The sequence below is a fragment of the Mobula birostris genome, chromosome 8, assembly GCF_030028105.1.
Source record: "Mobula birostris isolate sMobBir1 chromosome 8, sMobBir1.hap1, whole genome shotgun sequence".
Classification (NCBI taxonomy): Eukaryota; Metazoa; Chordata; class Chondrichthyes; order Myliobatiformes; family Myliobatidae; genus Mobula; species Mobula birostris.
Window position 1 is genome coordinate 96,320,470 of NC_092377.1, and position 14,719 is coordinate 96,335,188.

Sequence of the window (14,719 nt, forward strand, 5' to 3'; positions counted from 1 at the left end):
TCATTACTCAATACCCAGTCTAGAATGGCCTGCTCTCTAGTTGGTTCCTCGACATGTTGGTTCAGAAAACCATCCAGCATACATTCCGAGAAATCCTCTTCCTCAGCACCCAATTTGGTTCACCCAATCTATATGTAGATTGAAGTCACCCATTATAACTGCTGTTCCTTTATTGCACGCATTTCTAATTTCCGGTTTAATGCCATCCCCAACCTCACTACTACTGTGTGCCAACCAATTTTCTATCCATGTCCTTACCCCCAATACCATGTCCTCTAATTTTGCCCACTAACCTTCTATGTGGGACCTTATCAAAGGCTTTCTGAAAGTCCAGGTACACTACATCCACTGGCTTTCCCATGTCCATTTTCATAGTTACATCCTCAAAAAATTCCAGAAGATTAGTCAGCCATGATTTCCCCTTCGTAAATCCTTGCTGACTCAGACCTACCCTGCTACTGCTATCCAAATATGCTGCTATTTCATCATTTATAATTGACTTTAGCATCTTCCTCACCACTATAATTGCCTGTTTTCTCTCTCCCTCCTTTCTTAAAAAGTGGGATAACATTAACTACCCTCCAAAACGCAGGAACTGATCCTGAATCTATAGAACATTGGAAAATGATTATCAATGCATCCACGATTTCTAGAGCCACCTTCTTAAGTACCCTGGGATGCAGACCATCAGGCCCTGGGGATTTATCAGCCTTTAGTCCCATCAGTTTACCCAACATCATTTTCTGCCTAAAGCAAATTTCCTTCAGTTTCTCTGTTACCCTAGGTCCTCTGGTTACTATTACATATGGGAGATTGGATCTGCCTTCACTAGTGAAGACACAAACAAAGTACCTGTTCAGCTCGTCTGCCATTTTAAAGATTCAAAGATTCAAAAAAACTTTATCGCCGTTCTAACCGTACATCAGCTCTGCAGGGCAGAATGAGACAGCATTTCTCAGGAGCAGTACAATCATAACATAACAAACGCAACACTAAATAATAAACATAACAATAAATAGTAAAACACAACAGCCACATGTCAGTTAAAATCAAGTTATAAGTGTCCAGTGCAAGTTAAAAGTGTCCAAAGCAGAGTCAGGTAGAGCAGCTATTTAGCAGTCTGACTGCCTGAGGGAGGAAGCTGTTTAGTAGCCTTGTGGTTTTAGTTTTGATGCTCCAGTAACATTTGCCTGATGGCAGAAGAACAAACAGTTCATGGAGAGGGTGTGAGGGGTCTTTAATGATGTACCGTGTCTTCTGGAGGCTTCGACTCTGAAAGAGGTCTTGGACAGAAGGTAGGGAGACCCCAATAACCTTCTCTGCTCACCCAACCACCCGCTGCAAGGCTTTTTTGTCGACAGCACTGCAGCTGGAGTACCAGGTTGTGATGCAAAAGATCAGCACACTCTCAACCACGCCTCTGTAGAATGTAGTTAAGATGTTAGTGGGGAGTGATGCTTGTTTAAGCTTCCTCAGAAAGTGCAATCTCTGCTGGGCCTGTTTCACAATACCAGTGGTGTTCCTGGACCAGGTGAGATTGTCCGAGATCTGCACCCCAAGAAACTTGATGTTTTCCACTCTCTCCACTGTGGAGCCGCTGATGCTGAGGGGTGTGGGCTCAGGCTGAGACCGTCTGAAATTGACGATCATCTCCTTGGTTTTGGTGACGTTAAGCATCAAGTTGTTATCCCTGCACCAGCTCTCTAGGTGTTTGACCTCCTCCCTGTACATTGTTTCATCATTTTTGCTGATGAGCCCCACCACTGTGGTATCATCAGCTAATTTAATGACCCTTGTTCCCCATCATAATTTCACCTGTTTCTGTCTTCAAGGGCCAAACTTTGGTCTTAATTAATTTTTTCCTCTTTTACTATCCTCCTCTATATTCTTGGCTAGCTTACCTTCATACCTCATCTTTTCCCCCATATTGCCTTTTTAGTTATCTTCTGTTCCTCCTTAAAAGTCTTCCAATCCTCTGGCTTCCTGCTCATCCTTGCTATGTTATACTTCCTCTCTTTTATTTTTATACTGTCCTTGACTTCCCTTGTCATCCACGGTCACCCCTTACTCCCCTTAGAATCTTTCTTCCTCTTTGGAATGAACTGATCCTGCACCTTCTGTATTATTCCCAGAAATACCTGCCATTGTTGTTCCACTGTCATCCCTGCTAGGGTATCTTTCCACTCAACTTTGGCCAGCTCCTCCCTCACGGGTCCATGTCAGGGGTAAGTGCATGGAATGGGCTACCGGTGATGGTGGTGGAGGCGGATACAATAGAGTCTTTTAAGAGACTCCTGGATAGGTAAATGGAGCTTAGAAAAATAGAGGGTTATGGGTAATCTTAGGTAATTTCTAAGTACATGTTCAGCACGACATTGTGGGCCGAAGCGGCTATATTGTGCTGTAGGTTTTCTATGTTTCTATGGTGTGGGTATCAAGTAATTTCAGGCAAAGCTGGGGCATTTAAGAGAGAAGATAATGTGAAGAAATTATTCTTAAGGGTTATAGTATGGGACTCACTTCCACTATAAGTGTGGCGTGTATGGTGCCAAAGTGGGGAGAAAAATTTAAGCACGAGTTCATTAAACAAAGCTGAGGGAAGCAATGACCTTTTACCATTTCCACGTTCACTACTGATTATGGGACCAAGTTTGCCATCTTATTTTCCACACTATTGCAGAAATGTCTTAATTGACTGTGAAGTGTTTTGAGGTAGGTTCAGACCTTGAATTTTAAATGAGTCTTTCTTTTTTTTCCCCATATATAGAACCTAAAATTTTTAAATATTATATCTGATGATGGGCTGGTGCTACACTATAGTACATTAAAGACACAAGAGGCAGAATTCAAGCCTGATTAAAGTTGAGGTCTGAGGTGGAAAACGAACTAACATTCAGCCACCATGCCAGTCAAGATCCCCCACCTGAGCCCGTCCTGTCTGCCTGCATTGGACCCATCTCCCGCTTCTTGCCACTTCCAAAGATGGTGGTGGCGACGTACGGTGGCTTTCTGCAGGTGGCTTACACACTACCGGCTATTCTCCTCAATCTATCTCTTCTGGACTATCATCATTGCAGTACACACCCTGTAATTTCCCCCTGGGAGGTGTGCTTCTAAACGACCTGGTGTTTTTGTGATTTCCTGAAGGATTCGGCACTCTGAACTCTCATGAATGCAAGTACAGCTGCCGTTAGTGGGGCGGACTTACAACATCAGGCCCGAGTGAAAAATAAACTGATGTTTAGTAAGCACCAAGTCAGATGAAAAACATTAAGGGATCAAGGCCTAGGGTGTTCAGCCTGCTTCCCCGTGTCAGGAAGACCCCCCCACCTGCGCCTGACCCGTTTGCCTGTGTTTGACCTGTCTCTCTCTCTTCTTGCTGCCTCCATTAGGCAAGTGGTGCAGGAGTCCTGGGTTGCAAGCCACGAGGTTTGGGAGCAGTTGTTGCCCTGCAGCCTTTGGGCTCCTGGACCAGCTTCACTTGCCTCAGTGCCGGATTAGTTCCGTGGCTGAGGACTCACTTCTGGGAACTCTGCAGTTCACGTTCTGTGTAATTATTTCTTTATTTTATTGTTTGCACAATTTGTTCTTCTTTCACACATTAGATGCTTGTCAGTCTTTGTTGTGTGGGGCTCGTCATGAATTATATTATGCTCCTTTGTTTTGTGGCTGCCTGCAAAGACGACAAATCTCAGGGTTGTATATGGTACCCATACAACCATAGGACAACCATTCTATATGGTACTACCATAGGACAGGAGGTCTCGGGTCCCAGGCCACCAGGTTCAGGAACATTTGCTGCCGTACAACCACTGAGCTCCTGAACCAACCTGGATGGTGTCACTCGCCTCAGCGCTAAACTGACTCCACAGCCTGTAGACTCACTCTCAGGGGTGCTACAGCTCATGTTCTCAGTATTACCCATTTATTTTTTTAATTATTTGCATGTCGTGTCCTCTTTTACACATTGAGTGCTTGTCAGTCTGTTACATATGGTTTTTCGTGGATTCTACTGTATTTCTTTATTTTCTTGTGGGTGACTACAGGGCCATGAATCTCAAGGTTTTATGTGGGTTGATAATAAATTTATTTTGAACTTTAAAGACAAGCTGGAATCTGGAGCAAACAATATACTGCTAAAGGAACTCAGTGCGTCAGGCAGCATCTGCAGAGGGAAATGGACTATTGACATGAAAGAATAGGAAAATTCTGCAGAATAATAAACACAAGAAATTTTGCAGATACTGGAAATCCAAAGCAACACACACAAAATGCCAGAGGAACTCAGCAAGTCAGACAGCATCTATGGAAATGAATGAATGGTCAATGTTTCTGGAATAGACCCTTCATCAGGACTTCAGAGTAGAAGGGAGAGGGCTGGGACAAGAACTGGCAAGTGACAGGTGGCTACAGGTGAAAACTAGTGGTAGATAGAGAAGGGAAGAAAGGAAATGCCGATAGAAGCTGGGCAGGGAAAGGTGGAAGCAACACAGGCCACAAATGGTGGAATCCGTCCATTTCCCTAGACAGATGCTGCCTGAACCCACATCTCTCCAGTAGCTTGTTTTTAAGCACACTAAACTATCATCCACAGATCTTTGAATGGTGGAACTAAAATACAACCACATAGTTAAATAAAAGTAACAGTTAAAACTAAGGTCTTATTTTATTAAGTGAGATGCAGAAACAAAGCAAATAGAACCTTTAGTACTTCTATCATCACAAAGAAGCAGAACTTGGGGAGGAATGAGATAATTCTATTTTGCCCCTGGTCTTCCTACCTGTTACAATCTACACATACCAAGTTAATCTCATTATAAATACACCATACAAATTAAATCCATTTGTTCAGTCACCCACTGCATTCCCCAGTAACCTGTTAAAATTTAAGTTGCTTTGTTTAGTGGTTTTGACTGAGCATATGCAAGGAATCCATCCAGATAGAGTGTACTGGGGTGACTTAAAAATCAGAAGTCTTAGAATGATGATTACACCCAAACCATAAATACATGTGAGCTGTGTGATCTAATTCTTAGGTCACACATTAAGGAAGAGCGTTATGCTGACCAACCTACAAACATTTCAGTAACTTCCTGACCAAGCCAGAATGAGAGACCCCTGTCCCAGGTCAGTACACTGGATGATTATCAATAGGCACATTAGAGGGCACATTTCCTCTACTGATACTTTGTGTTCACAAACCTATCACCTTTCCCTGCATACCTGCAGAGGCCAATTCTTTAGGAGCAAGTCTTTTGCTCTTTCATCTTGACGTAAACATTCCAGCAGGCTGTTTGTTCTTACTTGTAGTGCCAAGCCTGCTAGCTCAATTACAAGAAGTTAATATGACTTGTTTCTATGATAGCAACATTTGCTCTCTTACTACATACTTCATGCCACGTGTGTCACTGGCCAAGAGCCATGAACGGGCCCTGTAATCTAGCCCATCTTTGTAGGCTATATTTCTGTTTTGACTAAACTGAACATCAGATTATATCTCTGAGATTCAGCATTATTTGATTTTTCTCCCCCATAATTTATCCCTGTGGGGATGCAGCATGATAGCGTAGAGCACCAGTAACCCGGGTTAAATCCCCATCAAGGGGTTTGTACGCTCTCCTTGTGACCACATGGGTTTCCTTTGGGTGCTCTGGCTTCCTCCCACATTCCAAAGACGTACTGGTTAGTAGGTTAATTGGTTACATGGGTGTAACTGGGTGGCACAGGCTTGTTGGGCCGGAACTGAGTTGTATCACTAAATAAAATAATTTGCAACATTGATTGTTGAAATTGTTATAGTTGTTTTCTCTACAATCAGTTATTTTACATAAGACCATAAGACATACTGTAGGAACAGAATTAGGCCATTTGGCCCATCGAACCCATTCCACCATACCATCATGGCTGATTTATTATCCCTCATTCTCCTGTCTTCTCTCCATAACCTTTGATGCCCTGACTAACCAAGAACCTAACAAACTCCACTTTAAACGTACCTATTGACAATGAATTCCACTGATTCACCACTCTCTGGCTAAAGAAATTCTTCCTCAGCTCTGTTCTTAGACTCCCCCACTACAGGAAACATCCTCTCCACACCCACTCTATCTAGGCCTTTCAATATTTGATAAGTTTCAATGAGATTCCCCTTCATTCATCTAAACGCCATCAAGGATACAGGCCCAATTTTACAGATTGTTTACTTCTTACATTCTGAAAATTAGAGTTAGATCAAGCAGAATAAAACCAGAAAGCACTTTTTGCAGAGGGCCTGTAGATGTTGGATCAATCAGAATGTCATATAACCAAGAAGAGTGTGGTAACCTGTTTCAGTGACCATCACTTGTATGCAGAATGATGAAGACTGGTGATGAAGTATATTATCTCCTGTCTGAGGAGCTTCCAGGATGATGCTCCCATCACTACTACCACTGGGCAGGAGGTACAGAAACCCTTGGATCCATATCCAGGATCAGTTATTATCTTCAACCATCAAACTCCTAAAGAAGCATGGATAACTTCACTCATCACCATTCTGAACTGATTCTACAAGCTAGATTTCCTTTCAAGGGCTCTTTACAGCTCATGCTCTCAGAATTACTTTTAGTTGCACAGTTTGGCTCCTTTTACATATTGATTGCTTGTCAGTCTTCGTTCATATATAGTTGTTATTCTATTGTAGATCTTTGTTTCCTGTAAAGGCCTGTGAGAAAATTAATCTCAAAGTAGTAAACAGTAACATCTGTGTACTTAGATAATAACTTTCTCTTTGGCTTTGATTTGCAGATCAAAATACTCCAAAGATACTCAGTGGGTCAGGCAGCATCTGTGGAGGGAAGTGAACAACTGACATTTGGACCCATCTCAATGGGCCAGTCCGGAAGAAGGGCCTTGACCCGAAATGTCAACTGCTCATTTCCCTCCACTAAGTACCTCCAGCAGTTAGTTCATTGATTCAGATTCCTGTATCTTCAGTCTTGTGTCTCCAGGGTTACACATCAGCCATAACCCAATAGTGCAATAAGCTTAAGGGGCTGAATGACCTATTCTTGTTCCAATACTCTAATATATGAATAGCTATCTAACCACATAATATTAATTGTGACATCACAGTAATATCAGAAACAAATGGCAAAGTAAAGCTGGAAGGAACAGTGTCACCAAGGGTCTATTTTTTTTTTACAAAACCGTACAAGAAACAAGAAACTCTGAACCAGCGTTTTGTGAGTAAAACCCAGCCAGTGTCCCCATCTACACGTGCTCACCTGTCTGGAAAGCTCCTTTTTATAATCTTGGAGGAAATTCTCTTCATCATCCTCCAGCACTTCTACTGAGCTGGGCTGCACATACTCCACAAGAAACACCTTAGTCACAACACCACTCTCTCGGCCATCTCTAAAAAGTTTGCAGATGACACAGACATTTAGAATGACAATAGAAAAATGGTAGAATACTACACTAAGGCAGGAGGAAGCCGTGAAATGGCCAAGTAAGATGATGTTGAAATATAACACAGCACAGTGTGCAATGTCTTGTAGAAAGAAAGTGGATAGGTAAATAAAATTAAATTGAAAAACAGTGCAAGGATTATGGAGAAAGTAGAGAATATGGATTTGCTCTCCTGAAGGCAAATGTGGTTAATGCAAGCATTCAGACATCCTGGCGTAGATAGGGGGAAATGATTTCTTGATAACCAGAGAACAAAGTTTTAAGATAATAATCTAAAGAATCAAGAGAGTTTCTTTCTCCACTCAGCAAATTCTTATCATCTGGAACACACAGTTTAAATGGGCGTTGGAAGCTGATTCAATACTGGCAAAGAGGGATTAAGAGATTATGGAGGAAATCGAAGGAGTGGATTTATTCTGTAGATCTGACATTTTCTGTTCCAAACTACTTTAGGGTTTTCTGATGCAATTAAACTACTTTTCTTTTTTTTTTGGTGTGTGCCTGCATGCGTGCGTGTGCATCTGCGTGTCCGTGCGTGCGTCCGTGATGATGTCTTTTTCATGGCTTTTACAAGGCACGGAGCGAGAGAGAGAGACTGTGTTGCGCGCCACTCCTCACACAGACATTTTCGCAGTATTTTCCCTTTATTTTACGAGGTCGAGTTGCCATCTTGGGAGCGGCGCCAATGTCGCTGTGCCACCAGCCGGCACAATTAAACTACTTTCCAATGAAAAAATATTCTTTTCAGGACTGACACATAGGAAATTTACCTAGAGACAGCCAAAGCTTTAACAGTCTGTTTGCCTGCGGGCAAGGTGAATGGTTTCCTGTACTTGAAGGTGGAGCTGTCCCCGTGGCTTGGTTTCTTCTGGGGTTGAGGTCTGCTGCCATTCACAGTGTAGTATACATCCACATCATGAGTGTCTGTTACGTACAAACAGTAAAAAAAAACATAAAGTATGTTCCTGTAAATAAAAAACTAGATTTCTGGTCATATTCAGTTAGAAAGCTCGATTGTCTTCCTCAGAACAAAGCTGATGGTAATGAGTTAGGCAGAAACTTAATAGGGGGTTTCAAGACCCTAAACGTTTTTGAGTAATGAGAAACTTTTATTTTAAATTATGCATTGTTCCTATCCAAGTCTTGATTTGCAAGCTAAAAGATGTAATTGGGAATCACTCGAATTGAGTGTGATGTTCTCCTAAGGGGCTGTCTATTGTGACCATGGCCACCACTTACCTGCACTGAAAACATTCCTAGAAGCTTTACACAAAATGAAAATGTTGCAATATCAAAGATCTTACTTCTTACGAAGGAAGCCATTCAGCCCACAAGTCTATGCCAGCTCCCTGGGAAGCAGGGCCATTAGGATTCAATCATTTATCCATACAACCTGCAGCTCACTGTCTCTCACACAAGCTCAACAACTACCTCAACTCATTTCTCTCTTGGCAGAAAAATTTGGGATAAAATGGCGCAGCTAGAGGAACCCCCTTGGTTGCAGGGAGATGCAAGAGACTGCAGATGCTGGAACCTGGAGCAAAAAGCTGCTGCAGAAGCTCGATGAGTCAGGCAGCATCTGTGGCGGGAAACAGATAATCGACATTTCCGGTTGAGACCGCAGTCTCGAAGGGATGAAGGGTTCCAATCCAGATGAAGAGTCTTGACCTATAACTTTGATTATCGATTTCCCTCCACATATGCTGGCCGACACACTGACTTCCTACAGCAGTTGGTTTTCTTGGATGTGGGAGAAATGTTCACTCTCTAAACAGACGGCACCAGAGGGCTGGAACGAACTTGAGTGTCTGAAGTTATGAGGTAGTCTCATGAACTGCTGCAGCATCAGACAGAAATGGAGCTTGCATTTACAAACACAGTAACACTCTGATAAACTGGGACTTCGGTGGTGCCAGACTGGCAGACTTGCCAGACTAGTACCCAAATCAAATTTGTATTTCACTTTTTTTTTAAGATACACAATGATATAATAAATTTCCTAGTGAACCCACCAGATTTAAAGGGGGTGGGTAATAAATAAGCACTCCAGACCCCAGCTTCTGCCGATAACCTGCATTCCTCACCCCTGGTGTTGTGGATCCCAGCCTGGCTCTGGCAGCCCTCCAGAACACACACCAAACCCCAGTCCTCATTGAGGGGTCAGCAGTGAGCAGCTTCAAATTCCTGAGGGCCAACTTCACAGAGGCTCTCTCCTGGGCCCAGCATATTGATGCAATCCTGAAGGTGGCACACTAGTTCTCTACTTTATTAGGAGTTTGAGGAGATTTGGTATTATTGGAAAATGTAAACGCATACATTGTATTTTCTATGTATTACAGTATTTACTCAACAGTATTTCAGTATTTACTCAAATGCACACACTGTATTTTCTATATTTACTATGTAACCACTGCTAGCTGAATAGAAGGTATTCACTATGTAGCCATGACTTTTGACCTAATCACTATTAATTCATGAAGAGAACTAGAATGAAACCAAGTAGAAAGATAACGGTGGCGAGTAAGGTGATGAAATATGGGGCAGTATGTCAACACAAGACTAATTAAGAAATAACTGTGGTTAGGGATGAGAGGACACCTGGTCTAAAATGTAAACTAGGACATAATTAAGTTGGGGAGTAAAACAATAGTGGAAAGTCGAGAGCGGGTATATTGATGATATGTAATCACAGGCCGACTGGATATGATAATGTAGCTAAGATAGGAAATTGCTATAAAAACTGCTGTATACAAGCCTTGACGGGCAGTCAGCTACTAACTTTCTGATTGTCTCAGCTTTGATTTGCAAATTAAAGTTTAAACCGTCTTGATGAGTTTTTTGCGTCTCCTTGTCGTTTGTGAGAAACGAGAAACCACAACAAAATTGGCGTCACGAACAGGATTGGATAGAGACCCGCGAGGAAGGGAACGGCAGATTGGGACACTTCCCAGTCCCTCGGGGGCCCTTACGGGGCTAACAGAATTAAGGGTCCACCCAAAGTAAAAATGTGAGCGCTTTTTGCGATAATTCAGACTAAGAATTCTGTTGGTTTTGGGGGGTCTTGGGGACTCAGAAGTGTGAAGCAACTGCCGAAGGGTCTCTCCAATTCAAAGAATCTGGCAGAATTGGGGATAAAAGGAGGCTCAGAGGATTAATCAAGAGCACAGCAGTGGGGGTAAGTACGAATAAAGTAATAATAAGTTAAGTAAGAAAATTCCACGTGGTGTTGTTAAGTCCCTGTGGATACCGCTTCGCACGAAACGAAGGTCTGAACAGGCAGGGAAGGAGAACTAAAAATCCTCGTAAATACCGCCTTAAGAAGTGTAAGGGCCTGCATAGGCAAGGTGTAAAAGGTTCTGTGGATACCGCCCTAAGTAGGGGTCTGCACGGGCAGAACGTAATAAGAGATAAAGATGGTTTAATAGATAATTCAGACGCTGGTGAGATAATCCTAAAGCACTGGCTATAGTAAAATGCCAGACACATAAAATAGGAAATAGAAGAAGAGATCAAAGGGTTACAGGAATTAAAAGCGAAAAGGGAAATCAAGCTGCAGATGAAGCAGCCAGGAAAGCGTCTGGGTGTACATCCGCTGTTATTGCACCCCAGGTAAGCCTAGAGCCAGAACCTATGGTAGAGGACCTAACTGAAATACAGAGAAAGGCAACTTTGGCAGAACAAACTCTGTGGAGACGAAGGGGGGGCCAAGCAGAACCCAGAAGGCCTATGGACCATGGAAGATGGCCTACTGGTAGCTCCCACCCCTTTACTGACTATCCTGATCTCAGAAGCACGTGGGATGGATCATTGTGCAAGGGGGGAAGTAATAAGGAAAATAAAAAAGGATGGATTTTGGTCACCTTATTTACAGGCTTAAGTAGACCATGTATTGTCACAGTGCGAGGTATGCGCGCAGAATAATGTTCGGAAAGGAATTACAACCCCAATAGGTCATATACCCGTACCTGAAGGGCCATTTAAACACCTAGTGATTGACTATGTGGACATGATAAAAACAGTAAGAGGGAAAAGATACATGTTGGTGGTAATCGACAGATTCAGCAGATGGGTAGAGGCAGTACCCTCGAAAGATCAAGGGGCAGGAACAGTGGTGAAATTCCTGACAAACGAAGTGATCCCAAGGTTTGGGATACTGACAGAAATTAGCTCAGACAATGGTTCAGCTTTTGTCCAAAAAGTGGTCAAATTAATACTGCAAGCACTGAGAATAAAGCAGAGATTTGGATGTGTGTATCACCCTCAGTCGCAGGGTATGGTGGAAAGAATTAACGGGACCTTAAAAACCAAACTAAACAAAATCTGTGCAGATACTAAACTCCACTGGGTCGATGCACTACCGTTAGCATTAATGAGTTACCGCATGCAGACTAATCGGATGACGTGTCTAACACCACATAAAATGCTAACCGGAAGGCCCATGCCAGTGCCACAGTGGAGAGGACCATATAAAGGGCCTAGTTTGGAACAATTGGAATTGGAATTAAAACAATACATGCGGCAATTAACTATGATACGTAAGTCTACTTATGCACAGGAAAAACAGAAAGAGCCAGAGATCGATCAAGGGGAAGGACCAATCAAGCCAGGCGATCAGGTCTACGTGCGAGCGTTTCGAAGAAAGTGGAACGAACCCAGAAGGGAAGGGCCCTTTATAGTAACCAAAGCATCACCCACCGCAGTTCAAGTGAAGGACGCTCCACCTGGTATCATCTTAGTCACTGCACTAGAGCAATCCCGCAGGTACAGTCAGGTGGGCCACCCGAGGTAAGTGGTGAAGAGGAACAAACAGTAGGGGACAGACAAGAGCAACAAGAAGCTGATACTGAACTGCAGGAACTTGACCAAGTAATAAGGGAAATTTTTGGTCCCGGGGACAGGCCCGAAGACCCTAAGGATGGGGTTATGGATGGTAGTACTCTTTCAGATAAGGGGGACAACTTGTGGGCGACCAGTCCCGCCCCCCGGGATGATACACTCAGATACTCTTGTGCAGATTTGGAGACCATTAATTTGGCAGATGTGGCATGGGACTGTTAGGATCCCACAAAGCCTGAGAGAAAGGAGTAAGAGGAGCACAATGGTTACCTCCGTACCATGGTACCAGAACATGTGGTACCAATGGGCAAATTATACAGCAGGGATGATGGAGACAGAATTGTTATCTACGCTCAAGGGCAAGCCCGGTGCAATACGTAGCCCCCATGCCCTATAACTCCTCCACCTGCACGCAGTGGTGAAAGGAGCGGAGGGGGCAGTGTGTGCGGCAGTGTCCAAGTGTAGTCAAGACCTGCAGTATGGGAATTTGTAGCGGGACAGATTCTTGTTATCAGAAATGTATTGATAACACACCAATGTGCCCTTATTGGTGTATGTTACATAGAAAACATAGAAAATAGGTGGAGTAGGCCATTCGGCCCTTCGAGCCTGCACCGCCATTTATTATGATCATGGCTGATCATCCAACTCAGAATCCCGCCCCAGCCTTCCCTCCATACCCCCTGATCCCCGTAGCCACAAGGGCCATATCTAACTCCCTCTTAAATATAGCCAATGTACTGGCCTCAACTGCTTCCTGTGGCAGAGAATTCCACAGATTCACCACTCTCTGAGTGAAGAAGTTTTTCCTAATCTCGGTCCTAAAAGGCTTACCCTTTATCCTCAAACTGTGACCCCTCGTTCTGGACTTCCCCAACATCGGGAACAATCTTCCTGCATCTAGCCTGTCCAATCCCTTTAGGATTTTATACGTTTCAATCAGGTCCCCCCTCAATCTTCTAAATTCCAACGAGTACAAGCCCAGTTCATCCAGTCTTTCTTCATATGAAAGTCCTGCCATCCCAGGAATCAATCTGGTGAACCTTCTTTGTACTCGCTCTATGGCAAGGATGTCTTTCCTCAGTTTAGGGGACCAAAACTGCACACAATACTCCAGGTGTGGTCTCACCAAGGCCTTGTACAACTGCAGTAGTACCTCCCTGCTCCTGTACTCGAATCCTCTCGCTATAAATGCCAGCATACCATTCGCCTTTTTCACCGCCTGCTGTACCTGCATGCCCACTTTCAATGACTGGTGTATAATGACACCCAGGTCTTGTTGCACCTCCCCTTTTCCTAATCAGCCACCATTCAGATAATAATCTGTTTTACTATTTTTGCCACCAAAGTGGATAACTTCACATTTATCCACATTAAATTGCATCTGCCATGAATTTGCCCACTCACCCAACCTATCCAAGTCACCCTGCATCCTCTTAGCATCCTCCTCACAGCTAACACTGCCGCCCAGCTTCGTGTCATCCACAAACTTGGAGATGCTGCATTTAATTCCCTCGTCTAAGTCATTAATATATATTGTAAACAACTGGGGTCCCAGCACTGAGCCTTGCGGTACCCCACTAGTCACCGCCTGCCATTCTGAAAAGGTCCCGTTTATTCCCACTCTTTGCTTCCTGTCTGCTAACCAATTCTCCACCCACCCCCAATACCGTGTGCTTTAAGTTTGCACAATAATCTCCTGTGTGGGACCTTGTCAAAAGCCTTTTGAAAATCCAAATATACCACATGCACTGGTTCTCCCCTATCAACTCTACTAGTTACATCCTCAAAAAATTCTATGAGATTCGTCAGACATGATTTTCCTTTCACAAATCCATGCTGACTTTGTCCGATCATTTCACCGCTTTCCAAATGTGCTGTTATCACATCCTTGATAACTGACTCCAGCAGTTTCCCCACCACCGACGTTAGGCTAACCGGTCTATAATTCCCCGGTTTCTCTCTCCCTCCTTTTTTAAAAAGTGGAGTTACATTAGCCACCCTCCAATCCTCAGGAACTAGTCCAGAACCTAACGAGTTTTGAAAAATTATCACTAATGCATCCACTATTTCTTGGGCTACTTCCTTAAGCACTCTAGGATGCAGACCATCTGGCCCTGGGGATTTATCTGCCTTCAATCCCTTCAATTTACCTAACACCACTTCCCTACTAACATGTATTTCGCTCAGTTCCTCCATCTCACTGGACCCTCTGTCCCCTACTATTTCTGGAAGATTATTTATGTCCTCCTTAGTGAAGACAGAACCAAAGTAATTATTCAATTGGTCTGCCATGTCCTTGCTCCCCATAATTAATTCACCTGTTTCTGTCTGCAGGGGACCTACATTTGTCTTTACCAGTCTTTTCCTTTTTACATACCTATAAAAGCTTTTACAGTCAGTTTTTATGTTCCCTGCCAGTATTCTCTCATAA

General features: G+C 43.4%; 1 protein-coding gene across 9 annotated transcripts in view; it reads right to left on the reverse strand.

The window, feature by feature from the left end:
• dzank1 (double zinc ribbon and ankyrin repeat domains 1) overlaps positions 1-14,719 on the reverse strand; it is a 133,784-nt gene that overhangs the window by 112,482 nt on the left and 6,583 nt on the right. For 8 of the 9 annotated variants that reach the window (XM_072265723.1, XM_072265722.1, XM_072265727.1 and 5 more), the window contains 2 exons: positions 8,220-8,373; positions 7,266-7,395 (listed from right to left, as the gene is read on the reverse strand). The exons of the other annotated variant lie outside the window; for it this stretch is intronic. In XM_072265723.1, the coding sequence (XP_072121824.1) occupies positions 7,266-7,395; positions 8,220-8,373 (284 nt within the window). The remainder of the gene's footprint in view (positions 1-7,265; positions 7,396-8,219; positions 8,374-14,719) is intronic. 9 annotated transcript variants of the gene reach the window in all.